General features: G+C 37.0%; 1 protein-coding gene across 3 annotated transcripts in view; it reads left to right on the plus strand.

Moving 5' to 3' along the window:
• The window catches only part of SCP2 (sterol carrier protein 2), a 98776-nt gene that overhangs the window by 36923 nt on the left and 34533 nt on the right, over positions 1–27320 (plus strand). For all 3 annotated transcript variants that reach the window (XM_069479994.1, XM_069479995.1, XM_069479992.1), the window contains 5 exons: positions 74–137; positions 4362–4448; positions 5587–5737; positions 7443–7590; positions 13267–13374. In XM_069479994.1, the coding sequence (XP_069336095.1) occupies positions 74–137; positions 4362–4448; positions 5587–5737; positions 7443–7590; positions 13267–13374 (558 nt within the window). The remainder of the gene's footprint in view (positions 1–73; positions 138–4361; positions 4449–5586; positions 5738–7442; positions 7591–13266; positions 13375–27320) is intronic.

A 27320-nucleotide genomic window follows, 5' to 3' on the forward strand; every position in this document is an offset into this window, starting at 1 on the left:
GTACCATTGCAACATTTATTAATAAGCAGCAGAAAAACAGTAACCTATTAATAGTCGTTTGCTTTCTCCATAGGCACAAAAATTGAACATTTTGCAAAAATTGGATGGAAAAATCATAAACATTCAGTTAATAACCCGTAAGTATTTCAGAGACATGAAATAATGAAAATCTAAGTTATCCTACTGTATAATATGCAACTTTATACTTGAAAAGAAAATGTAACACCTTAAAGATATTAACTAGAATGTTTTATTTTTTTTTTATAAAAGGTTTGTACCCAAGTAAACTTCTGACAACTTTTCAGTTCTAGTTTTTAGGCTGTTTAATATTAAGAATATCATTTAAGCTTAATGACTCTTTTTTTTAAAGAACATGAATGAATGGTACTAAAAGATGTAATTGGTCATACATTACAATTCTAATTAATGAAATTTATTATTATAATTTTTGTTGAAAATAACCAGTCACCATTTTAAGCCATTCCTTAAAACTTTTCTCAGTTTGTTTTGATCAATTAAAATGTTTATAAAATGCATATTAGTAACTGGGTTGCATTTTAAATAATTTAGTATCATTAATTCTTATTCTGGTAGAACATTATGGTTATTTGTGTCCTAAAATATAATTTGAAGTAAAAAGACATTAAATATATTACAAATGCATAATTTTTGAATCCCTAGTGCCTAGCACAATGCCTGGCTTATAGCTTAATGGTTGCTGAAGAAAATTGGTCCACTGGGAATTGATTCGATGGCACACAACTAGAATCTCTATAAGAGCAATACCACCAGGCAGTAAGAGAATAGTAGCTAGCTTTATTAAATTTCAACTATGTGTCACTGTGCTAGGTATCTTTATGTATATTTTAATTTAATCCTTTCAAGGATCCTATAAGATAAATATTTTTATTCTCATGTTATAGATCAGTGGTCCCCAATCTTTTTGGCACCAGGGACCAGTTTCATGGAAGACAATTTTTCCACGGACCAGGGATGGAGACGCAGGGGGTGGGGGGGGATGGCGAGTGATGGGGAGCAGCTGTAAGTACAGGTGAAGCTTTGCTCGCTCGCCCACTGCTCACCTCCTGTTGTGCAGCCCAGTTCCTAACAGGCCATGGACGGGTACTGGTCCATGGCCCAGGGGTTGGGAACTGCAATTATAGATAATGAAAATGAGGCTTACAGAGATTAGGCAGCTTGCCCAAGGTCATTCTAAGTATTGACAAAATAATAAATATGTATATTTTTCCTTGTAGTAGATTATAAAATCCTTGAGGCAAGAGTCATTTCTTATCTTTAGGTTCTTAATGCTTAGCACAGAGCCTGGAACATAGTACGTGCTCAGTAAATTATTTCTGCACTATTAAACAAATTTGGCACATTTAATAAACATAAAACCATGACAAGAAACATTTTATACCACAAGTGGATCATTACCCCATATTCCTAATACTTCATGCTGCTCTTAGTTCTCTGTATTCTCCTGATTTTAAATCAATGTTTGAGTTCAAGGCATACCTAATTAACAAATAGTATCTAATCCTATGCCCTAGATCTAAGGGTATTTTGTGAACAATTCCCATTGTTTATATGATAAATTCAGACTCCTTTGGGTTTTTTGTTTTGTTTTGTTTTGAGACAGAGTCTCACTCTGCTGCCCAGGCTGGAGTGTAGCAAAGTCATTGTATCTCACTGTAGCCTTGAACTCTTGGGCTCAAGTGATCCTCCTGCCTCAGCTTCTCAAGTAGCTGGGACTACAGGCGCATGCCTCCATGCCTGGCTAATTTTTTGTAGAGATGGGGTCTCACTGTATTGCCCAGGTTGGTCTCAAACTCTGGCCTTAAGCAGTCCTCTCACCTGGGCCTCCCAAAATGCTGGTATTACAGCATAAGCCACCGTGACTAGCCTTTTATTTTTTTTTAATTAATTAATTTAGTTTTTAGAAATGGAGTCTTGCTCTGTCTTCCAGATTGGAATGCAGTGGTGTTATCATAGCTCACTGCAACCTTAAACTTCTAGCTCACAAGATCTTCCTACCTTGGTCTCCCAAAGTGCTGAGATTATAGATGTGAGCCTTGTGCCTGGCCCTGAACTCCTTTGCATGAGATAACATGCCTGTTATAATTTGGCCCCATTTTACTTTGCCAGTCTCATTTCCTACCATTCCCAATCTGTAGCCTCACAATATTACTTAGTTTTCCCCAAGTGTGCTATGCAGTACTTGCTTTTATGTTTTTAGTTATGCTGTTAGCTTTCCCTGGAATATCTTTGTGTTTCTTTTGTTTTGTAAACATCTACTTATCCATCAAATCCCAACCCAAATATCATTGCTTCTCTTAACACCTTCTTAAAGCTTCTTGGGCATAATTATCTTCTCTCATGAGCTTCATCGCATGTTCTTCGTACCTCTATTATAACACATCACAGTATATCACACTTAGTTACTCCTCTGGTGATGATGATCCTTTAGCTGGGCTTATGTCTCATCTTTGTTTCTGCATTATCTATCAGGGTACTTAGACATAGCACTTGGACAAAAATTTAGGTGTTGCTGAGTAGTAGAGTTAGGATAAGCAGTCGTAAGCCCTTAAAGATAGTCTAGAGCTGATTTCTTTGTCCTTAGTACTTGGAGAACTATTAAAAATCCTTGTGACTTCCTGAAACTGGTAAGGACTGCACCAGTATGCCGAAGAGTTGACAGCACTGCAACTTTCTTGGCCTAAGAGAATCAAAGCTACCAAATCTTTCTCTCACTTAACTCCTTGCCTAACCAGGCACTAATTTATCCACTCATCACAGCATTTTTCTTAAGGAATTCATTCGTTTGACAAATACGTATTCAGTAGTCTACTATATGCAATACTGGTGATACAGCGGTGAACAAGATGGATAATTTCCTGCCCCCATGGATCTTCTATTACGTGTTATAAGTTCTCAATTATGTTAAATAGGCATTCTTTCTAGATGTCATTTTCATCATTTAAAACAATCAAGAGTAGCCTTCCGGGTCTGGCTCAGAAATTTCAGATGCTAACAACTTACACTAGGTTTTGCTTGGCTAGTGAAGAAAGAGAATTCTAGGTTTGTTGACCAGTCATTAGAGATACTCTGTTATAATTTCTTCTTTTTTTTTTTTTTTTTTTGAGACAGAGTCTCACTCTGTTGCCCAGGCTAGAGTGCCGTGGCGTCAGCCTAGCTCACAGCAACCTCAAACTCCTGGGCTCAAGCAATCCTCCTGCCTCAGCCTCCCGAGTAGCTGGGACTACAGGCATGTGCCACCATGCCTGGTTAATTTTTTCTGTATATATTTTTAGTTGTCCAGCTAATTTCTTTCTATTTTTAGTAGAGACAGGGTCTCGCTCTTGCTCAGGCTGGTTTCAAACTCCTGAGCTCAAATGATCTGTCCACCTCGGCCTCCCACAGTGCTAGGATTACAGGCGTGAGCCACCGCGCCCAGCCAAATTTTTAAGAAAGTTAAATTAAGAAACTATTCCAAGTATTTCCTCAAAATCTTAAGAATCCCTATAGGCAGTGAGAATCTGTGATAAGTAGTGTAGGATTAGGGATAGCCCATGCTACTTGAGCCTCTGATAAGGAAAACTCTCATCTGTTGCTTGGCACAGCGGCCGCCTGAGACCCCCACCCCTCACGGAGGACTCACATTAGCATGTCACTAACCTAACACCTGGTACATTAACATATCACTGACCTAACATTTGGCACATCAGCATAACACTAATCCTATTGCCTAATGCAGAAACTTATTACCTGGTGGGCATTGTCACCTGAGGCCCCCCCCTCCCCTTGGATCACCCCAACTTAATAAAAGTGGGAAGAATTGGGTAGACGGTGCTCAGAATTTGGTGGCAAGACCCCTCCGAGCCCGCTGGCGAATAAACATTGATTCTCCGACTCTCCGTGTGCCGCTCGGTTTGTCCTTGGGACCACTCACTGTAACACTTGCCGTAACAACTCAAAAGTCTCAACTTCATATTCACAGGGTTGTTCTTTTTTGTGGTCAATCTCCCATCTTGAAGGTAACAAGGGGCCTACCATGAGTCGCCTCATTAGCATAACAAAGACACACCTATCACTCAGGAAATTCCAAGGGTTTTGGAAGCTCCATGCCAGGTACCTAGGACAAAGACCACACAAATTTTTTATTTTATAACATGATGGTATTTTGGAGTTAAGATTTTTTAAACTCAGTTCAGATGACTTATTTATTAAAGGTTGAAGCTGTTTTCAAAGTCTCTTTTGGTTGTGAAAAGGATCTTTACATATTATTCTGTCTCTACCTCTGCAACAAAAATTGCAATTGCTACCTCACATTCTGTAACTAATATTTGTGTTGTATTTAGGTATGCCCAGTTCCAAGATGCATACAGCTTAGATGAAGTGATGGCATCTAAAAAAATTTTTGATTTCTTGACCATCCTACAATGTTGGTAAGAAAAACATTTTAACATTTACTAGAGAGGTGACTGCTCCCCTCCCTGTCCATCCCCCTGTGGTTAAACCTTTTGGGCTCCGTATCTGGGTATAGCTTTTACAGAATTCCTACCAATGCAGTCTTCACTCTGGGTTACTTCACTAGAGTACCCTTACTCCCTACCCCTGTCTCTTCTCTTGGAAAACTATGTGTTTTACATCCTTCTCTTATGACTTCTACCTGTTTTGGTTATTTTAATTGTATTTATTCGTTAAAATGTGACTTATGGGACCAGTGGAGTCCAAAAGTTTTTTCCTCCAGCATTCTGTTTCCCTGTTGTATACTTCTACTACAGGAAATTTTACTCTGTAGTAGTAGCTAAGAGCAAAAGTAAAACAAGGAAAAAATCATTTAACACTGATGATGATAATAGTTGTATCTTATTAATAATTACTTGATAATATCTGTCTCCTACAATTGAGTTGAATACGGCATAGCTCCTGCCTGTGTCCTAGTTAACACCTCGCTATTCCCTGGAGATACTGGCTGGGATGGAAGTGAACAAGTTGAATCAGCTTTTTTCTGTTGCAATATAAGGATCTGCCCATTTAGAGAGTCCAGCTGAACTCACAGAGGGCTTCTCTTGTTTGCCACCTTCCTTCACAGTTTGTTCTAAGAGAAAGATCTATTTTGCGCTCAAAGCATCTACTTTGTGGTATCCCCTAATTCTGTCTTTTCCCAGTTTCCAAAAGGATTTCATGACTGAGTTATTTGGGAGATAGCAAAGTTGGAGCTAGATAGGTCTATAGTAGAATCTTTAGTGTACCTAGGATAGGAATATCGTTCTGTACTCAACTTCTCGAAGTCGCTATAAGATGCCTAATGCATTTCCAGAGGCAAATCTGGGATTCTTTGCAAGAAGAACTTTTTGAGAGAAACTCTTAGAGACCAAGCAGTGACTGATTACGTTTAAGTTCTCGATAGCGGTTCAGTCCTCAGGTAGGAAGCATGTGCAATTTGTAACTTTAAATATCACAAAGAAGATAATCCACTGACTAGCAAGTGTTGACCTTTTTTCTCACATAGAACTCCTAGTGTGAAACCCTAGATCTGAGGTAGTACTGGGTGCAAATAATTATTTTACTTTGTCTTAGTCCCTCTTCAGATGGTGCTGCAGCGGCAATTTTGGCCAGTGAAGTATTTGTACAGAAATTTGGCCTGCAACACAAAGCTGTGGAAATTTTGGCACAAGAAATGGTGACTGATTTGCCAAGTTCATTTGAAGAAAAAAGTATTATTAAAATGGTATGTCTGCGATTCTGATTTATTAATCAAATTGAGGGATTGCTGTTTAAAATTTTAAAGTGAGTTTATGTTGTCATCAGCTCTGGAAGCTTTTTTTTTTTTTTTTAGGAGACAAAGAATCTTGCTCTGTTGCCCTAGCTAGAGTGCAGTGGCATCATCATAGCTCACTGCAACCTCTGACTGCTGGGCTCAAGTGATTCTCCTGCCTCAGCCTCCCAAAGTGCTGGGATTACAGGCGTGTGCCATCCGGCCTGGGAAATTTTTACTTTCAAAAAAATTTTTCTTACAAAAAATTGGTCTAGATATTGTAATATTATAATCCATTCTTAAGAATCTGTTAAGGGGAAATAACTAATGAGAACAGATGCTTCTTATGATGGAGCCATGTATTGTTACATGATAACTTTTAATTAACTAGACATACTATTTATTTTTATTTTGAGTTGACAAAATATGCCCAGAACTCCAATCTTACAGCATTAAGGAGAAACGAGGATGTGTTCAGGGAACTTTCTTGACTCTTAAGTGCTTTCAAAATCTTGATTAAAGATTGAGTACAAAATGGAGAACAGTAAAAAAGATGAGAATTCAGACCTAGAGTTCGTTGAATATTTGAAGACACACACACATCAACACTGAGATAATAGACACACATACACACACACTCTTATATGATAAATCAAGTTCATAAAATGATTTTATAAAAATTTCATGAATTTGAAAATGTCCTTATAACTTGCCCAAGGTCACAGTTAGGTTGTGGCAGAGGTGGGACTTATATTTAAAATAGTTTTCTGATTACAGTATATTTTTCATTACACCGCAGTTTTATTCCTTGAAGAAAAGTTGAGTTTGCATGTTCCTTTATTGTCTGAGGCCAAGGAGGTGTTAAGAGCACGGACTTTGGAAAAATGGTTTGAATCCTATATGAGCTTCTAAAAGAAGATTGTATATTTTCATATAGAAATTCCCCCATATTTTTCAGTGTTTCTGACTTAAAATGATCTGTTGATAAATCTCTTCAACTTATTTACCACAACTACACATTGTTTAGATATCACAAAGTTTAATAGAGTTTTTGTAACTTAGCACAAGATATGGTCTGAGGAATTCTAAGTCCTTTTTTTTTTTTTTTTTGAGACAGAGTCTCACTCTGTTGCCCAGGCTAGAGTGAGTGCCGTGGCGTCAGCCTAGCTCACAACAACCTCAAACTCCTGAGCTCAAGGGTCCTCCTGTCTCAGCCTCCCGAGTAGTTGGGACTACAGGCATGCACCACCATGCCCAGCTAATTTTTTCTATATATATTTTTAGCTGTCCCTATAATTTCTTTCTATTTTTAGTAGAGATGGGGTCTCGCTCTTGCTCAGGCTGGTCTCGAACTCCTGAGCTCAAACGATCCGCCCACCTCGGCCTCCCAGAGTGCTAGGATTACAGGCGTGAGCCACCGCGCCCGGCCTCTAAGTCCTTTTTATATATTTCATTTAAAATTCTGTCCTTTTTTAGTACAAAATTGAACTTGTACATTACCCTTCCTGGATATTATTTTATTTGGACTTTCTTTATAATATGAAATCAGCTGAGATTTTAATATGTGTGATCAATTCTCAGCTATTAAGATTATACATATTTTAATCTCTTAAAATCCCTGTCTTAAAAGACCCAGTTTTGGTGCCCTTAAGTTATTTATATATGGTTTTGGTTTTAGGTTGGCTTTGATATGAGTAAAGAAGCTGCCAAAAAATGCTATGAGAAATCTGGCCTGAGACCAAGTGATATTGATGTAATAGAACTTCATGATTGCTTTTCTTCCAATGAACTCCTTACTTATGAAGCACTGGGACTCTGTCCAGAAGGTAATATGTTTGAAGAGGGGAGATTGGGTAAATTTCACTGAGAAAACTTCATTTTCACCATTAAACAACAGAATTAACTAACTGTCTTTCCTCCACGTTGGCTCCTGCCATACCATACAGAGTGAACATAAGCTGTTTTGGTACCGGACTTTTTAGAATGTGTAGTCTTTGATAGTATCAACACTGAGATAACAGAGTGTCCAAATAATTTGTATTATGTAAATCAGGAGTACTTATAATATACTATTAAATGAAAATGGATTTAAAATTACATATGTAATTCCAACTATTTCATATTATGTTTGAATAAAGACTGGCAGAAAGGAAAATGGAAAAACTAGTTGGTGGGATCTAGATTTTTTTTTCATTTCTAAAGTGGTTGTACTATTTTCCATTACTATCAGTAATATAGGAGAATTTTAGTTCCTTTATATCCACGCCAACACTTGATATGGTCAGTTTAAAGACTTTCAGCTATCCTGAAGAATATATAGTAGTATCTTATTTTAATTTGCATATCCCCGATGACTAATGATGTTGAGTATCTTTTCATGTGCTTATTGGTCATTCATGTCTTTTGTGAAGTGTCTGTTCTTATCTTTGCCCTTTGGTTATTAGTTATTTGTCTTTACTGTGTTGTAAAAATTTTTATGTACATCATCTGGATACAAGTTATTTGTCTGACATATGTATGTTGTGAATATTTTCTCCCAGTCTATGGCTTGCCTTTTTGTTTTATTAATTCAAGTTGAGTATCTGTTACCTGAAATGCTTGGAATAAGGAGTATTTTGGATTTCAGATTTTTGTGGGTTTGTAATTAATGCCGTGTCTTTTCTTAAATTTCTTTCTTCCTCCCTTCCTTCTTTCCTTCCTCCCTTCCTTCCTTCCTGCCTTCCCTCCTTCCTTTCCTTCCCTTCCTTCCTTTCTTTCCTTTCTTTCGATGGGGTCTCACTCTGTCACCTAGGCTGGAGTGCAGTGGTGCAATCATAGCTCACTGCATCTTCAAACTTCTGGGTTCAAGTGATCCTCCTGCTTCAGCCACCTGAGTAGCTGGGACTATGCCTATATGTATCTCTGTGCTGGATACTTTTTTAAAAAAATTTTTTTATTATGTATTCATTTATTTTGAGACAGAGTCTCACTTTTGTTGCCCAGGCTAGACTGCAGTGGCATCGTCATAGCTCACAGCAACCTCAAACTCCTGGGCTCAAGCGATCCTCCTGCCTCAGCCTCCTGAGTAGCTGGGACTATAGGCGTGCGCCACCACGCCTGGCTAATTTTTTCTATTTTTAGTTGCCTGGCTAATTTTCTTTTCTATTTTTAGTAAAGATGGGGTCTCACTCTTGCTCAGGTTGGTCTCAAACTCCTGACCTCAAGTGATCCTCCCATCTGGGCTTCCCAGAGTGCTAAGATTACAGGCATGAGCCACTGCACCTGGCCCATTATTTCTTAAAATGTTTTTTCTGTCCCAATTGTTTTCTCCTCTCCATCTGAGATTCCAATGATGCATATGATAGACCTTTGGATATTGTCCCACAGGTCCCTGAAACTCTGTTCATTTTTTTTTTTTCTGAGACAGAGTCTCACTCTGTTGCCCAGGCTAGAGTGCCATGGTGTTAGCCTAGCTCACAGCAACCTCAAACTCCTGGGCTTAAATGATCCTTATGCCTCAGCCTCTGAAGTAGCTGGGACTACAGGCAGGCGCCACCATGCCTGGCTAATTTTTTCTATATATTTTTAGTTGTCCAGCTAATTTCTTTCTGTTTTTAGTAGAGACTGGGTCTCGCTCTTGCTCAGGCTGGTCTCAAACTCCTGAGCTCAAACCATCCGTCTGCCTGGGCCTCCCAGAGTGCTAGGATTACAGGCGTGAGCCACTGGGCCCGGCCTCTGTTCATTTTTTAATCCCTTTTCTCTCTGTTTTTCAGATTAGGTAATTTATATTGATATATCTTTAAATTCAGTGACTCCTCCTTCATCCTCTTTCTGCTCTTGAACCATTCTAGTGAGTTTTTTATTTCAAATATTGTATTTTTAGTTCTAAGACTTCCATTTGGTTCATTTTATAGTTTCTATTTTTCTGCTGAAAACTTGTATATTTTTGTTCGTTTCTAGTGTGGCTTTCTTTACCTTGTAGTTCTAATAGCTATTTTTTTTTTCTAATAGCTATTTTAAAGTCTTTGAAAATTCCATAATCTAGGCTTTCTCAGGTTTTGCATCTACTGATTGTTTTTAATCTTGAGATTTGGTAAATTTCTGATTCTTTGTATATTAAGTAATTTTGGATTGTATCCTGGTCAGGGTGAATGTTATATTGTATAGATCCTCTGGACAATGTTGATGTTTTTGTTTTAGCAAGCACTCAAGCCAATTTGTTCTGACAACAAGGTCTGTGTCGCCTTCTGAAGGTAGCGGTTAAAGTCTTTGTTTAGTTCTCTAAGCACGTCCTTATTAGCTCAAGAGTGAGCCTGAGACTTGTACAGGTCCATACACACAATTATGGGATCTTGTTCTGTCGTTCTCTCAGCTGTGGACTTCTTCTCTTACTTTCCAGTCTGCAGAGATTTCTTTCCATGATTCCTTTGGTTAGAAAGATGGGGTTTCTATTAGAATTTTAGCTACCTTTGCTGTCCCTGCTGTCATGCTGTAATAGGGCTGTGCTCAACCTTGGGGCAAAGCTGTTAAGAGAGCCTAAAAAAAGACAATCGGAGAGAACTCACCTTTATGCAGTGACTTTTCCAAGTTTTAACTCCCTCTGTGATCCCCTGCTTTTGCTTACTTTTCACAGTCGTCAGGCAGTTGTTCTTTGTATTTAATCCAGTGTTTTCAGTTACAATCAGTGGAAGAGATAAACTGTAATGAACATATGCAGCCTTAGTAGAACTGGAGCGCAGTCTCAAGGTTAAGTATTTTTTACATGTATCTCTATATATCTCTCTACATATGCCTTTCAAATTTACACCCCTAGCTTGAACTGCTTGCCTAATCCCTAGGCTCATGTATCCAGCTGTCCACTTTTCAGGGGTTTCTCTGGATGTCTCAGTAACCATCTCAAACTTAGGTCCAAAGTTGAGCTCCTGATAGTTCCCACACTTTCTCCTCCCTCAATTTTCCCCATCTTCCAATTGCTTAAACTGGAAATTACAGAATCAGGCTTGATTTCTCTTTCTCTCACAACCCTCTTTGAGTCCATGTCTACATCCTGTTGGCTATGGACTCTACCTTCAAAATAAATCCAGAATATGACCACATCTCAACACTTTCTATCACTGCCAGCCTAGTGCAGACCTGCGTTGTTTCTCCTTTAGATTATCGTAGTAGTCTCATGGCTGGCCCCCCGCTTCTGCCATGTCTCCTCACAGTCTTTTCTCTAGACTACAGCTAGGAGGTACAGCAGATCAGTTTCATTCCTCTCTTCACAACCCAGCAGTTTCTAATCTTACTCAGAACTACAAACCAAATGTGACCCACCCTTCTTACTCCCTAGTCCTGTCTCTCTAACTTCTACTTCTCTCTGAATCTTCTGCTGCAGCCACACTGGCCTCCTCCTTCCAACCCTAGAGGCTCCCTCCTACCTCAGGGCCTTTGTTCAGAATAACCGTATGATTTGTTCCCTCACTCCCTTCAGGGTTTGACTAATGACCTTCTCAGTGGCAGCCTTCTCCAGTCACTTTGTTTAAAATGTAAACTCCTCATCCTGCTCCCCCACCCCCCACTGTCTTCCTTGTCCCAACTCTTCCTATACCTCTTTCCTGCCTTCTTTTTTCCATGGTTCTTATTACCACTCTATATATTATTATTTTATTTATTTTACATATTGTCTGTCTCTTCCTCACCCCTCTTTCCATGATAGTTAAACTCCATGAGAGAGGGATTTTTGTCTGTTTCATTCACTGTTGTATCTGTAAATTCCCAGGTTAGTTTTTGGCACAAATAGGTATAATAGTTGTTATATTATTATAATACACACATTTATTTTCCTATCTGTGCTACTAGATGAGAATGCTCATTTATAGTACTTTCATCTCTGGATCATTTTTAGTCGATGAGCTCAAGTTAACTTCCCTCTGGAATCTTCTAATACTTCATAGGATTGTATGTATTCTGAAAAAAATGTGGTAAATTATTCACTTTTGGGGTTAGCTTGTGTTCAGTCCACTATTAACTTACTACAGAAACAATATTTAGTAGTTCTGAATGTAGGAGTAGTAGATAATCTCCTATGACTAGAGCCTTATAGCAGGTTTTAAGGTAAAAACATGCCAAAAAACAGAGAGAATGTCTTAACCAATGGTTTTCTTTGTCTGCAACCTAGATTTAAAGCCAAGTCAGAAGTGTTAGTCTCCTGAAATTCTGTGATTAGCATATTTCATTTTACCAGTAGAGGAACTCTTTTGTTTCTGAAGCAATATAATACATCGGTTAAGAACACAGGCTGCGGAGCCAGGCTGCCTGAGTATTAATCGTAGATCTCTTGCTGTTGCCTTGCCTTACTTCTCTGCGTCCATTTGCTCATCTGGAAAATGGGAATGATAGTACCTACTTCATAGGGGTGAGGATTAAATCATATAAATTTAGTTGTTCCCTCAATATCTGCGGGGGATTCATTCAGGGGCATCTCACAGATACCAAAATCCATGGAAGCTCAAGTCCCATAAATAAAATGGTGTAGGATTTGTATATAACCTATGCATATCTTCCCATATACTTGAAATCATCTCTAGATTACTTATAATACCTAGTACAATGATACAGTGCCTATACATCACTTAATTATTGTGGATTCAGTGTAATACTGGGTATGCAACAAATTCAAGCTTTGCTTTTTGGAATTTTATTTCCCCTGAATATTTTTGATGTGAAGTTGGTTGAATTCATGGACGTGGAACCCATGAATATATAGGGCTGACTACTTACGAAAAATAATTAGAACAAGGCCTGGCACAGAGTGAATGCTCAAAAGCTGTCAGCTGCCTTTGAAGGCACTGCCACCACCATTATCGTCATTATTCGGAGCTCCCACCTCTTATTACTTTATCAAAAATATCATTTTGAAGAATATTTTATACAATACAACATGCATTCTTATTTACTTCTTACCCATCTAGAGAATGACCAGGAAATTAACAGGAACATTGAAGCCTCCAAGCATATGAAGCAATTTTTTAATCTTACTTTTGTAGCTAAAAAGTATGTTCAGCCATTTCCTTTCATTTCATTAAAGTGTTCTTTTTTTCCTGTTTTTCCCCTGTTTATTAAAAATATTTATATAGCATATGGCAATGTAGTTGAAAATGCAGAGAAATGAATACTTTTTGACAAAATTATGAATTTTTAAAGCTGGCATAATTATTTTACTCATAGTATTACATCCATTTCAGTTCTTTTCTTCTGGCTGTCTGAATCTCTATTATGTTTGGAGCAATTTTGGAAGCCAGAGAGCTCCAAGGAAAAAATAGCTTTTGTTTCATGCAGAAAATGTTCTGAAAATATAAGCATTTATTATTCAATATTTATTACTTAACTTTTAGAAGTGTCTATATTACATTGTTGTTAGTTTGAACTGTTAAGAAATGTTTGCTCTAAGAAATTCTTGGCCATATGGAAATTTTTAAAAAGCATACCATTTGTTCCAATGTTATTTGTAACATTTTTGAATATTATTTTTCCTTCTATAGGAGAAGGTGGGACGCTGGTTGATAGAGGAGATAATACTTATGGAGGAAAATGGGTCATAAATCCTAGCGGTGGATTGATTTCAAAGGGACACCCACTGGGAGCTACAGGTAATACTACACACAGATTTCATAAATTTAAAAAAAAATAATTTTTGCCACAAGTATGAATTATTTAGTCATTGATTTGAATGGAAGATTGTATTCTCTGAACTTGGTAGCTGGTGCTTTAAATGATTGTTTAACTATAATATTTTAGATTTTCCTTTAAGTACAATATACTCCAATAATCTTGATTAATTGATGAGAATTTGAATTAATTGAAACTCTAAATTCAACTATGTATATATTTAAAAGTTTGATTATTTTCAGATATAGGTATATAACTTATCAAATAGGATGTTTCCAAGTAGAGATCTTGCTAGACCGGCTAGATAAGAATCATTTGAAATGAGCACATTCTTTTTATGTAGTTGTATACGTGATTGGTGTTGCATGGAAATTATTTTCTCTTGAGACAACAGGACTAGAACTTTTGAAATGAGAATTTTGCTATGGCTCTTCTGTTGACTTGTCATGTGACTATCTTTATCAGTCAATTAATCACTTTAACTCTGAGTTCCTTAATTGTAAAATGACAAACTTGTACAATGCCATTTCTAAAATAACTTTTGACACTAAAATTCTGTGATTTATTTTTGTGAAGATAGGTAGATTTTGTGTTTTTTCCATATTGCTTTATTATATTAGTTAATTTAATAAAATTTAATAAATTCTCATAAATTCTGAAATAGAGAAGTTAGAATTAATGGTGAAGTCATTATAGTGATTAACATTGGTTTATTTCTATATTTCACTCAAATTTAGTATGCTTATAATTTAGTAGAGAAAATAGATGGACAGAGAGGCACAGACAGATCTATATGCACACATACAAATAGTTGCAATATGATGTACTACCTTGCTGCTTGTTTTCTTTTTGTCTTGTCTCCTCGTTGGTTCTTTTCTTTCTCTTTTGTATGCCGTTTTAAAATTGAGTACTTTTTAGTATTTTGTTTTCTCTCTTCTACTGAATTACTTCTTGTAAAAAAATTTTTAGTGGTTGCTCTAGGATTTACAATATGCATCTTTAACTTAACACAGTCTACCTTCAAATAGTTTATGTCACTTCAGATACAATGTAATATTTTTACAATAGCATATTTCTATTTGCCCCCTCCTATCCTTTGTGTTGTTGCCATACATTTACTTCTAAATGTGTTATAAAACCCACAATATATTATTTGTATTACTGCTTTAAACAATCTTTTATCTTTCAAAGAAATCCAAAAATGAGGAGAATGAGAGTGATGTCATGGGGAATGGCAAAATAGCAATATCCAAAAACTCTCCCTGGTAAATGTACCAAGAACACTGGCAAAAACTATCAAGATCAACTTTTTTCAGAACTTTGAAATTAACCAAAGAGTTACAATAATTTGAGGAGGGTGGGAGTGGTATTTATTTAAAACAAAAACAAAGAGTAGAATATCCATAAGAACAACAAACTTTGTGGCATTTTCGCTTTCCTTAATACCTTCCCCTCTCCACAGCTCCGTGGTAGCCTTGAAAACAAGCAGCTTGCAACCCTGGGGAAGATTAGCAGCCTAGCCTGCACTGAAGTAGTCAACCGGCTGGAGCTCTTCCAGAGCCCCATCTTCAGAGAATTATCATTATTTGACCTGTCTGACAGTGTCCTGGTAAACCCTACTTGAAAGGTTTATCTTTATTTAACCTGACTGAGAACTTGCCCAGTGCAAAGCAATTTCCCCCAGAGGCATTTGTCAAACATGATCAGTGACAACTGTTTAACAAAGTAGTCAGCTGGGGTGCCAATTGGGGTAAACAACCAAATCAGCAAAAACCTTAATGGAAAATCTGGGGAATGAGATGTCCATTGGGGTCTTTGAAAAGATCTGACATATTCCTGGGAATCTAGAAAGCCAAATGCATACATATGGCTGTGCTCATGGTCAGAGCTGTGTGCATGCTCAGGAAAGACTGAGAAGTCCTTACCTCTGGCTAACCTTGGGCTCTGTACAAGCAGGAAGTAAAGGCTAAGGTGGAGTTGTAAGCTGCCTGGCTGAATACCCCAACACACATATAGAGGTCCAGCAAAGACCAGAGACTAGTTCAGGCGTTTAAGGAAATCTCTGCCCAGTCGGTAGTTGACCACTAAGCTAACCAAGAAAAAACTTCAGTGGCTGTATGTGACAAAAAATATAGACTTTATAGAATTAGTTAGGAAAAATCACTAAATAAACAATAACAACAACAAATGTCAATAATAGCAAACAAACTCAGGGAAATGGAGCAAATCTGATTGATTCTTAGAGTAGTCACATTATATTATTTTAAACGTCCAGTTTTCAGTAAAAAACTAAGAGACATGCAGATAAACAAGAAAGTATGGCCTATGCCAGGAAAAAAAAGCAGTCAATAGAAACTATCCCTCAGGAAGCCAAAACATTGGACTTACTAGACAAAGACTTTAATTTAGCTATTTTAAGTATGTTAAAAGAACTAAAGGAAGCCATGTGTAAAGAACTAGAAGAAAATACGAGAATGATGTTTCATCAGATAGAGAATATTAATCAGTAAAAAAGAACCAAATAGAAATTCTGAAGTTGAAAAGAAATCTAGCACAAAGAATCAAGAATAAAATCCTAGCTTTTACCAGACATCAGAATTAAAAGTGTAAGTGGAGAAGAAGAGCCAATAAGAATAATGAGAAGGGGGCATGGCTTGGTGGTTCACACCTGTAATCCTAGCACTTTGGGAGACCGAAGTGGGAGGATCACATGAGTCCAGGATTTCCAGACCAGCCTGGGCAACCCAGAGAGATCCTGTCTCTACAAAAAATAAAAAAATTAGCCTGGCGCAGTAGTGCACATCTATAGTCCCAGCTACTGGGGAGGCTGGGGCAGGAGGATGGCTTGAGCCAGGAGTTCAAGGCTGCAGTGAGCTATGATCACACCACTGCACTTTAGCCTGGGTAACAGAGTGAGAACCTGTATCAAAAAGAAAAAAAAAAAAGACTAAGGAGAAGGAATGGTCAGTTAGCCCAGAGAGGACAGTGTCTCAAAAGTAAGAGATCAGACCACAAAAGTTAGATTGATAAAGAGTGAAGAGTATCCTTAGGGTTTGGCTGTTGTAAAGTCATTGGCAATCCTGGAGCAATTTTGATGAAATTTTTCCATGCTTTGCATGGAAGCACATGGGATTCAGAAAGAATTAGAAGTGAGAAAGTGGCAATAGTGAAGATAAACTTTCATGAATTGTGGCTGTGAATGGAAAGGGGTATGTAGGGGATGTACTTGAATTTTAGGTATGTATTCTGTATGAATGAAGTCTTGGGTTTGATCCCAACCTCTTTATTCTCTTCAGTACATAGTTTAGCTATTTAATCCTGGTGTTCTTATCTGTAAAATGGCAATAAAATACAGAACCTACTTTATAAGGCTGTTCTGTGGATTAAATGAGGAAATAAGTGTATGTAAAGTATATAGAGGAGTCTCCATAAGAGAACAGGGAATACAATAATTTTTAGTATTCTCTTCACACTATTTTTACAAAAGGAAGCCATTATGGAAGGAAGTGTTCCTTTTACAAAAGGAACACTTAACTGTTTTTCTTTTTTTTTTTTTTTTTTGGCTGGTGATAAAACCTATGTATCACAGTATGAAAAATAATTTATAACAATTTCAGGAAAAGAACATTCTTTAATTTGTAAAGAAAATAATTTTCTTCTAGTATGACAGCCTCAAGGCTCCATATCTATATATAAATATTATGCCTGGTGCTACACGGACATTATTTTAAAGCCTTTGGTAAATAGACTAAACTATTTCCCTTATCCCTCAAAAGAATTAGATCATACTTCAGTGTTGATTTGGTTGTTAATGGGACAGAGTGAAGTCAGGATGATGATAAATATTTCTGTGGTATGGTCACTGAAGCCTTAAAAGAGTTATACTGTAGTTCGTATGTGAGGCAGTGATTTAAATTCTCCTTTCAGACAGCTTCCTCACTCGTATAGGAAACCTCTGTTTCAATAGGATGAATATGACATTTCACTTTAGTTGTTTTTATTGACATATAACTTTTTTCTCCTCCGAAAGAACATGTTTTTATTATAATTTTCTTGTCTACCATTCTGAAATGTTTTGTTCTGCCATCCACTCACTCAGAAATCTTGCTTTATAATAACAGTATGATTTTTTATGCATCTATATTTCTTAAAATTTAGGTTTAATTTTTATACAATAAAATGCATAGTTCTCACAAAAACTCATACACTGATGTTTATAGCAGCATTATTCATAATAGCCAAAAAGCGAAACAACCCAGGTGTCTATCATGAACCGATGAATAGATAAACAAAATGTGGTATATTCATACTATGGAATATTCTCTGGCTATGAAAGCAGTGAAGTACTGGCACATGCTACAACATAGATGAAGCTTGAAAACAGTTTGCTAAGTGAAAGATGGCAGTCACAAAAGACCACACATTATATGATTCTGTTTTTATGAAATACCCAGAATAGGCAAATCCTTAGAGACAGAAAGTAGATTAGTGGTTACTTAGGACTGTGGGACATAGAAGGGTGATAGCTAAAGGGTATGGAGTTTTTTTTTGAGGTGATGAAAATGTTCTAAAATTGATTGTGGTAATGTTTACAAAATTCCGTGAATATACTAAAAACCATTGAATTGTACACTTTAAATGGATAACTGGTTCTGACAGTTGTATACATCCAGGTAACTACCAGCCAAAACAAGACAATGAACATTTTCATCACCCCAAAAAGTTCCATTCTGTCTATTTTCAGTTAATCTCCTGGCCTCCCTCAAACACTGTCCCCACCACCGCCCCACGCTCCACCATCACCAGGCTAAGATATTTGACTTCTATCATTGTAGATTAGTTTTGTTGATCCTAGAACTTCATATAAATGGAATCATGCAGTATGTACATGTACTCTTTTTTTGGGGGGAGGGTTCTGGCTTCTTTCACTCAGAAGAATATAAGATTCATCCAGGTTTTTCTCGCCATCAATAGTTCATTCTTTTTTATTGCCAAGTAGTATTCTATTGTTGAAATATAACTGTTTATCCATTATACAGTGGATGGACATGTCAGTTATTTACTGTTTAGTGCTATGTGAATAAGATTGCTGTGAATGTTTGTATACAAGTCTATTTGAAGACATATTTTGCATTTCTCTTGTGTTGATAACTTGGAGTGGAATTACTGAGTCATAGGACAGATATATATTTAACTTTATAAGAAACTACCAAATAGTTCTCCAAAGGTTCATATGCTTTTTAATATTATGTGTGGATGACAAAGTTTTTTTTTTTTTTTGATACAGAGTCTCGCTCGGGTTGCCCAGGTTAGAGTGCCGTGGCGTCAGCCTAGCTCACAGCAACCTCAAACTCCTGGGCTCAAGCGATCCTTCTGCCTCAGCGTCCCGAGTAGCTGGGACTACAGGCATGCGCCACCATGCCTGGCTAGTTTTTTGTATATCTATTTTTAGTTGTCCAGCTAATTTCTTTCTATTTTTTTAGTAGAAACGGGGTCTCGCTCTTACTCAGGCTGATCTCGAACTCCTGACCTCGAGCGATCCACCCGCGTCGGCCTCCCAGACTGCTAGGATTACAGGCGTGAGCCACCGCGCCCGGCCTGGATGACAGATTTTAACATTTAACAGGTCTTCCTCTTCTTCCTTACCCTAAGTTTTATTTCTCAGAGTCAATCCCTTTTAGCATTTCTTTTGTCTTTTTCCAAATATGTTGACGCTTTTACAAATGCATATATCTATGTATGTTTATACAGTTTTTCTGTATGTGTGTATATTTATCACATTGGAGACTCATGTTTTCACTTGTATCTTAAAAATCTTTCTATATTATTTATAAATTTTTTTATTCTTTTTAATGCCTACATAGTACTTTCATTATAAGAAATTTACCTAGTAACTTAATTATTCATAGACATATAGGTTGTGTCAAGTTTGTTAATACAGATAGTACGGCAACAAGCATCCTTGTCTCTTTCCATATTTTTGCCAAGTATATCTATAGGATAAATTCCAGACAGTGGACTCATTGTGTCAAAGGGTAATATGTATTTAAAAATTGGACGAGATTGCCAAATTTTCTTCAAAAAAAGATTATACCAATGTATATTGCTATCAGCAGAGTAGGAGAATGCCTCTTTTTTTTCAATCTTGTCAATATTGGATTTGTTATCAAATGTTAACAATTTTGCCAATCTTGACAGGTCATCCATTTCCCTCCTCTGGGTACTGAAAAGGTAAGCTAAAGCATCCCAGAGAGATAGAATTTACTCAATTTTTAAACACTTCAAAGGAGAACTCATATCTTCTGCAGTATCCTTTGATGACCCTTTATAATATTTGAGTCTACACTGTTGGTAAATTTTTCCTTTTATCATTAGTCTTTGAGGTATTGCGTTTAGTGATGTATAGCATTTTGAGGGAAAAACTTATAAATCTTGATGACTTGAGTGATAGTCTGAATAGGGATGAGGAATTATTGAAGAGTAAATGTTTACTTGCTACATATTGAGGATTTGGATGTATTTCAAGTAAATCTGACACATAGCCATTAGCTGTAGTGTGGCCCAAGAAGGAATTCAGACTCCTGGAAAATATATCAGAATTACAGCTCTGAGTAGTTTAAATATTTTTCCCTGGTTACTTGGATAACAAACTGCAATAGGATTCTAAGAGAATCAGAAAATGGTCAAGTAAGTGCTTCCAAAACATGTTCAGATTGGTGCTGAGGATGTGAGGTTCTCTTCTGCAAGTGGTATTAATGTAATTGTAAGACAGTGCTACTTTGGTAGGAACTTAGTATTGGAAAATTAGCTTAAAATTAAAGCTCCAGGATTTTGGTTTCTGATTTTAACTTGTTTGGACTGGATGAAAGTTTCTAGTGCCAGAACAGCACCCATAGTATAAGAAAAAGATAGGTGTAAGCATTTGAATTAAGTATTCTTTAGTTTATTGTCAGTTTAAAAACATGAATTCCTTTTAGGTTTTTCAATTAGAAAAATCATATTTAACCTGAACAGTTTTTGTTTGTTTGCTTTGCAGTGGTCCTATGACAAAAACCAAATTAGTGTCCAAGTAATAGTATCATATTTTATTCTACTTTTTAAAGTGCTTTTACATATACTGCCCAACACTTACTGAACACTTGTTTAAAATGAATAAGTAAAATTTATATTTAGCTTATTCTTAGCTATGTCTTTTTTTGTAAATGCATATTAATGTCTGCCAATTTACTGAAAGGGCATGAAAGTGCCTTTGAGATGCTTTAAACATGCTTCTGATAAGGGATTGTTGCTGGGAAGGTGGAAGTTGGTTCCCTTGTTTGGCTGTTAACCAATTCAGTCTGGCCTTTTAGGCCTTTAAGAAAGGTATGACTTTAACCTAGTTTTAGGTCCTGATCTTCCATTATTCAGCCTATGTCAGTTCAACAATGGCTTAGTGTGTACCAACCTTATCATTAAGCACTGTAGGTCACTGGCTCTCAAATATGCTACTCATAGACTGATCAGAACCTCCTGGAGCTTTTAAAAATATGTATTTGTGCCGTATCCTTAGAAATTCTGATTCTTAGGTCTGGGTAGGTCCTAAACAATTTATATTTTTTTAAAGTTCCCTAAGAGCTTCTCATGCACACCCAGGTTTAGGGGCTAGAGTTAAGATACACAAGGTGACCATTGCCCTCAGGAAATGTACAAGAGGCAGATAATATAACAAATAATTATAATACAAGGCAGAATATATGTTCCCTAGGAGAAGCACAAAGCAGAACTATGAAGAGGAGAAAAAAGGAAAGGGGGATGGCAAGGTTGTGAAGATTTGCTGAATACCCCCCACATGGCAGGTGCTTTGCTAGTATTTATATCTGGTTGGGTTTGGGGGAAGGAGACACAGAAAGAGGAGGCGTGTTTAAACTGAACTGTTTGCTTTTACCAAACAGGTTTAATTTCTTCTCACCTATACAAACTACCTTTGTTATTTTCTCAATAATAACAACAAACACTTACACAATGTTAAGTGCTGGGCACTGTTACATGTACTCTTCATGTATAAACACGTTTAATTCTTATATCTATTTTTATATTTTAGAAAAGAAGGAAATAGAGGCATAGAGAATTTAAGTAATTTGCGTAAAATCATCAAGCTAGTGAGTGGCAAAGCTAGGATTCAAACCCAGGCCATGCATTTCTAGAGTTCAAGGTCTTCAACACTACACCCTATATCAGTGCCCTTTGGTCAGTGGAAATGCCTATCTTCAAGTTCTCTCTCAAGTGTTACCTACATTTTCAAGATTTTCCTGGCTCTCTGATTCTTTCCATAGATTGAATTAATCTTTTCTTTTTTTGAACTTCCATTATACTTTCTTGGTACTTCTCTTTTGATATTTATGCTTATAGTACATATTGTAATGATTTATAAGCATTTTTTAAAATCTCCCCTATTTGATTAAGAGCCTGTAGGCCAGGTGCAGTGACTCATGCCTGTAATCCTAGCTTCCTGGGAGGCCGAGGCGGGAGGATCGCTGCAGCTCAGGGCTTCAACACCAGCCTGAGCACAGCGAGACCCTGTTTCTCTACCCTAGAAAAAAGAAATACAAAAAGACAAAAAAATGCACAAAACCACAAAACCCAGCTGGGCAGATGTCCTGCCCTATATCCAGAGAGAAGGAATTCTATATACACATACACACACAGACACACACACACACACACCATGGAGTACTACTCAGCAATAAGAAAGAATGAAATAATGGCTTTTGCTGCAACTTGGATGGAACTGGAGGCCATTATCCTAAGTGAAGTAACCCAGAAACAGAAAAATAAATACCACATGTTCTCACTTATAAGTGGGAGCTAAACCGTCGCTACACAAAGACATACAGAGTAGTATAATGGATATTGGAGACTCAAAAAGTGGGAGGAGATGAGGGATGAAAAATTGCCTATGGGGTACAATGGACACTACTCAGGTGATAGGTACACCAAAAGCCCAGACTCTACCACTATACAATATATACACATAACAGAATTTAACTTGTATTCCCCTAAACCTATTTTTTAAAAATTTAAAAATAAATAAAAACCTTTCCACAAAAAAAAAGAGGAAGAGGAGAGTTAGAAAAGATAAAGCTTAGAATATCTTTAAATGTATGTTGGTCTTTCCTTTAGTGCCTGTTAATGACAACAAATTTTGTTTTCAGAAACTTATGAAGCACCTGTTATAATCTAGAAACATGATAAATTCTCTCTTTTTTTCCCCTTTTCCCTCCCTATGCTTAGGGACCTTGATTCTGAGGCAGCTTCTAAGGCATTTTAGCATGTTAAAGTACCAGTCTTTGGGGTATTGCTTTCTGAGCCCCAACAGAATCATACAGTATATAAACTTATGAGACTGGCCTTTTTTTTTTTTTTTTTTTTTTTAACTCTGCATAATTCCCTGGAGATTCAGTAAAGTTGATGAAAATAAAAAATAAATCAGTTGCCCATAAATGTGTAGGCATTATTTCTGGACTTTCTTTTCTGTTCAGTTAATATATTTGTCTGTCTTAAAGCCAATACCATACTGTTTTGATGATGGTAGCTGTGTAATAGTTCTTGAAATCAGGTAGTTTTAGCCCTCCAACTTTATTCTTCTTGTTTGGCTATTCTAGGTTCTTTAAATTTCTATAGAGATTTTAGAATCAGCTCATTGATTTTAACAAAAAATTCTCCTGGGATTATGTTGAATGTATAGATTTGGGGGAGAATTGACATCCTAACAATAGTGAGCCTTCTGACGCATGAAGAAAGTGTGTCTCTCCATTTATTTAGGTCTTCTTTAACTTTTCTTAGCAATATGTTGTAGTTTTCACTGTATAGGTCTTACAGATTTATCCCTAAGTATTTTATATATATATATATATATATATATATACACTTTTTTAAGGGGTTGAGGGGGACACAGAGTCTTGCTCTATTGCCCAGGCTAGAGTGCAGTGACTCACTGCAACCTCCAACTCCTGGGCTCAAGCGATCCTCCTGCCTTAGCCTCCCAAGTAGCTGGGACTACAGGTGCGTACCACCATGCCCGGCTAATTTTTTCTATTTTTAGTAGAGAAAGGATCTTGCTCTTGCTCAGGCTGGTCTCGAACTCCTGAGCTCAAGCAATCCTCCCATTTTGGACTCCCAGAGTGCTAGGATTATAGGTATGAGCCACCTGCCTCAATTTCAATTTTTATTGCTAGTATGTAGTAATATAATTGATTTTTGTGTATTGATCTTATATCCTGCAACCTTGCTAAACTCACTTATTAATTCTAGCACTTTTTTAAAAACTCCATCATATTTTCTATATAGATAATTATATCCTCTGTGACTACAGATAGCTTTACTTTTTCCCATTTATCATTATTAAATGACCTTCTTTATCCCTGGTAAGTCTTTGAAATCTATCCCTTGAAATCTACTTTGGCTGATTTTATAGCGAGCCACTCCAGCTTTCAAATTTTAACTAGTGTTAACATGGTATTTCTGTTTCTATCCTTTTACTTTTAACTTATTTGTGACTTTATATTTAAAGTGCATTGGCAGCATTTAGTTGGTTCTTGCTTTTTATTCATTCTGATAATCTCTGCCTTTATTCGGGGTTTTTAAGACCATTTACATTTGATGTGATTAATAATATCATCAGGTTTGAGTCTGTCTTGCTGTTTGTGTTCTGTTTGTCCCTGCTGTTCTTTATTCCCTTTTCCCATTTTTAGCCTTCTTTTGGAATGAGTATTTTTCTTTCTTTCTTTTTTTTTTTAGACAGAATCTCACTCTGTTGCCTGGGCTAGAGTGCCGTGGCATCAGCCTAGCTCACAGCAACCTCAAACTCCTAGGCTCAAGAGATTCTCCTGCCTCAGCCTCCCAAATAGCTGGGACTACAGGCATGCGCCACCATGCCCAGCTAATTTTTTATATATATTTTTAGTTGTCCAGCTAATTTCTTTCTATTTTTTCAGAAGAGACGGGGTCTCGATCTTGCTCAGGCTGGTCTCAAACTCCTGAGCTCAAATGATCCGCCCACCTCTGCCTCCCAGAGTGCTAGGATTACAGGCAGGGGCCACCGGCCAGGCCGGATTGAGTATTTTTCTGTGTCTAGTTTATGTCCTTTCTTGGCTGATTTAGGTATAGCTTTGTTATTTTAGCAGTTGCTTTAAAGTTTATTGTATATATCTTAGTCTATCTTATAATGATGTTATACTGCTTCACTTATAGTAGAAGAACCTTACATAATATTACAGTATGCTTCCATTTCTGCTGTCCAGACCTTATGATACAGTTGTCATGAATTTTACTTTTATGTATGATATACACCCCACAATAAGTTGTTTTTGTTTAAACAATCATCTTTTAAAGAGGTTTAAACTATAAGAAAGAATACCCTTATTTATTTACCCGTGTAGTTCCCACTTCCAGTGCTCTTAGTTTCTTTGTGTAAATCCGCATTTCCATCTGTTATCATTTTCTTTCTGCCTAAAGTCCTCTCTCTAACATTTCTCATTGTGCGGGCATTGGAATGTGGTAACAAATTGTTTTAGCACTATGTGTCTGAAAATGTTTTACAATATTCCTCCCTTATCCTCAGGGGATACGCCCAAGACCCCCAGTGGAACCCTATTGACGTCAATCAGCAGAGTGCTTAATACACGTTCAAATGGTTTATTCTCAGAAACAACCAGACTGTGTACTCATATCTACGCAGCTGAGTGCTAGGCCAGTTATTTCTGTATAAAAAGATTGACCAAAATCTTATTAGGAAATGTTTGCAGCAAGATGATGGTTAAATAAGGTAATTATGTTAAACATTTTTTTCTCTTCATAAGTGACTATAAGAAGAGTATTACTGGTCGAATATACTACTTTTACAGGATGTCCATTCCTATGCCCTTTCATAGTTATAAGTATATCATGTTCATATTTGATAGTTTATTTTTTTTCCAAGCAGAAGGAAAAATGGTTTTCAATTCAATGCCAGAAGTCATCCAAGGAAGGGAGAAAAAAAAAGTTTGCTCAAATAGTTAATGCTTTCCCGTCTGCCCTGCCTTCTTGGCAAGTGGATTTCTGAGGCCAGTGTTTGACTTCCACCCTTCACAGATCTAGATTCTAGAAATATAGGAAAATCCTGTTTATTCTGAAAGAAGACAACCAGAAATCTCAAATAATCAGTAGGTTTTCCCACTGATGTTCTACTTCCTCTAGAAGCAAATAAATAATTAGAAGACAAGTTGATAGCCTGGGGATAGTGAGACCCCATCTCTACAAAAAATTAGAAAATTAGCTGGGCATGGTGGCGTGTGCCTGTAGTCCCATTTACTCGGGAGGCTGAGGCAGGGGATTTCTTGAGCACAGGAGTTGGTGGCTACATTGAGTTATGATGATGCCACTGCACCGTAGCTGGGGCAACAGAGCAAAATGCTATCTCAAAAAAAAAAAAAAGTGTTGATAACATGGGTCTTTATTTCTTCTCTCCCTTCTTTTTTGTCACATGTGAATTGGGCAAATGATGAATAGAGATTTATCTGATGTACCACATCTTCTACAATATGCGTGGTGTGATATGATTGAAATTAATTGCAAATTATAGACTTGCTTCCACAATATTCATTCATATTCCACCCCCCCTTTCTCTCCCTCCCCACTCCCTGTCTTTCTCTTATCCCTCACCAGATTGGCTGTATTGAGTAATTTCTTTGCTGTAGCCTTACTCACTTAACTTTCTCTTTCTTAAGCAGGCCATGTTTTTTTCTTTGCATGTGCTCATCTCTCTTTTTAAAGCATTCTTTTCTCTTGTTTTTTCGGACTAGCTCTTCTTTATTCATAGGGTCTCAGTTTAGATCTCCATTCATCTGGGAATCATTCCTTGATTTTCCAAGCTATGCTAAGTATTCCTCCTTTGTGCTCTTGGAACACGTCTGCTTATGCCCATGGTATAATAGCATTATCACACTACATTGTAAATGCCTATGTCAACCTAAAAAAAAAAAAAAGACACTAGAGAAAATTGTCTGTAAATATGTTGGGTTTACTCAGGAATAGAAATAAGAATTATAATCCAGAATGCATGAAATTGTAAACCACCAGTGTATTCAGTGAGGGAATAGGGTAAGGGGAGCTTATATTAATATTAGAAAAAAAAGAGATTTACATAAACTGCTTAGAAACAGAATTCATTGGTTCCAGAGGTTCAAAACCAGAGTTGTCATTTCATTGGTAGAGATGCCATTATTGAGCAAGTGTTCTCTGAGAACATCTGATCTGAATTACTGCAGTCCTAAAGAATGTCTAGTGATAAACCTTATTAAAGCAGGAGATGATTGAAAGATGTGAAAGGGTTTTTAGAAAGTCCTTGGAAATAGTTCTTTTCAGACCTGTAAGCATGAGCCTTCTCTCCTTTGGGTCTTCCTGGCCCTGTTTACTCTGGGTCTGACAAAAATGATTTCATCCTAGTATCTGTAACTTTCATACCTATATCTTTTATATCGCAGACTATCAGCTTCTTTGTGAGCCTTGTGCAGTGTGCAGCGTAGAATAGGCATTCAGTAAATATTTGTTGGATGGATGGGTAATTTTTGTTTATTATTTTATTTTTAGAGACAGAGTCTCTCTCTGTCACCAGGCAGTAGTGTGCAGTAGTGTGATCATAGCTCACTGAAGCCTCAAACTTCTGAGTTCAAGCAATCCTCCCACCTCAGCCTCCCAAGCAGCTAGGACTACAGACATGTACCACCACACCAGGCTAATTTTAAAATTAAAAAAAAAAAAAAAATTCACTATGTTGCCCATGCTGGTCTCAAACTCCTGGCCTCAAGCAATCCTCCTGCCTCAGATTCCCAACGTGCTGGGGTTACAGGTGTGAGCCTGGCCTGGTATCTTGCATTTTTTACTAGGATTCATAAGCATTTTCCTATATTGT

Source organism: Eulemur rufifrons, chromosome 8 (genome assembly GCF_041146395.1).
Source record: "Eulemur rufifrons isolate Redbay chromosome 8, OSU_ERuf_1, whole genome shotgun sequence".
Taxonomy (NCBI): Eukaryota; Metazoa; Chordata; class Mammalia; order Primates; family Lemuridae; genus Eulemur; species Eulemur rufifrons.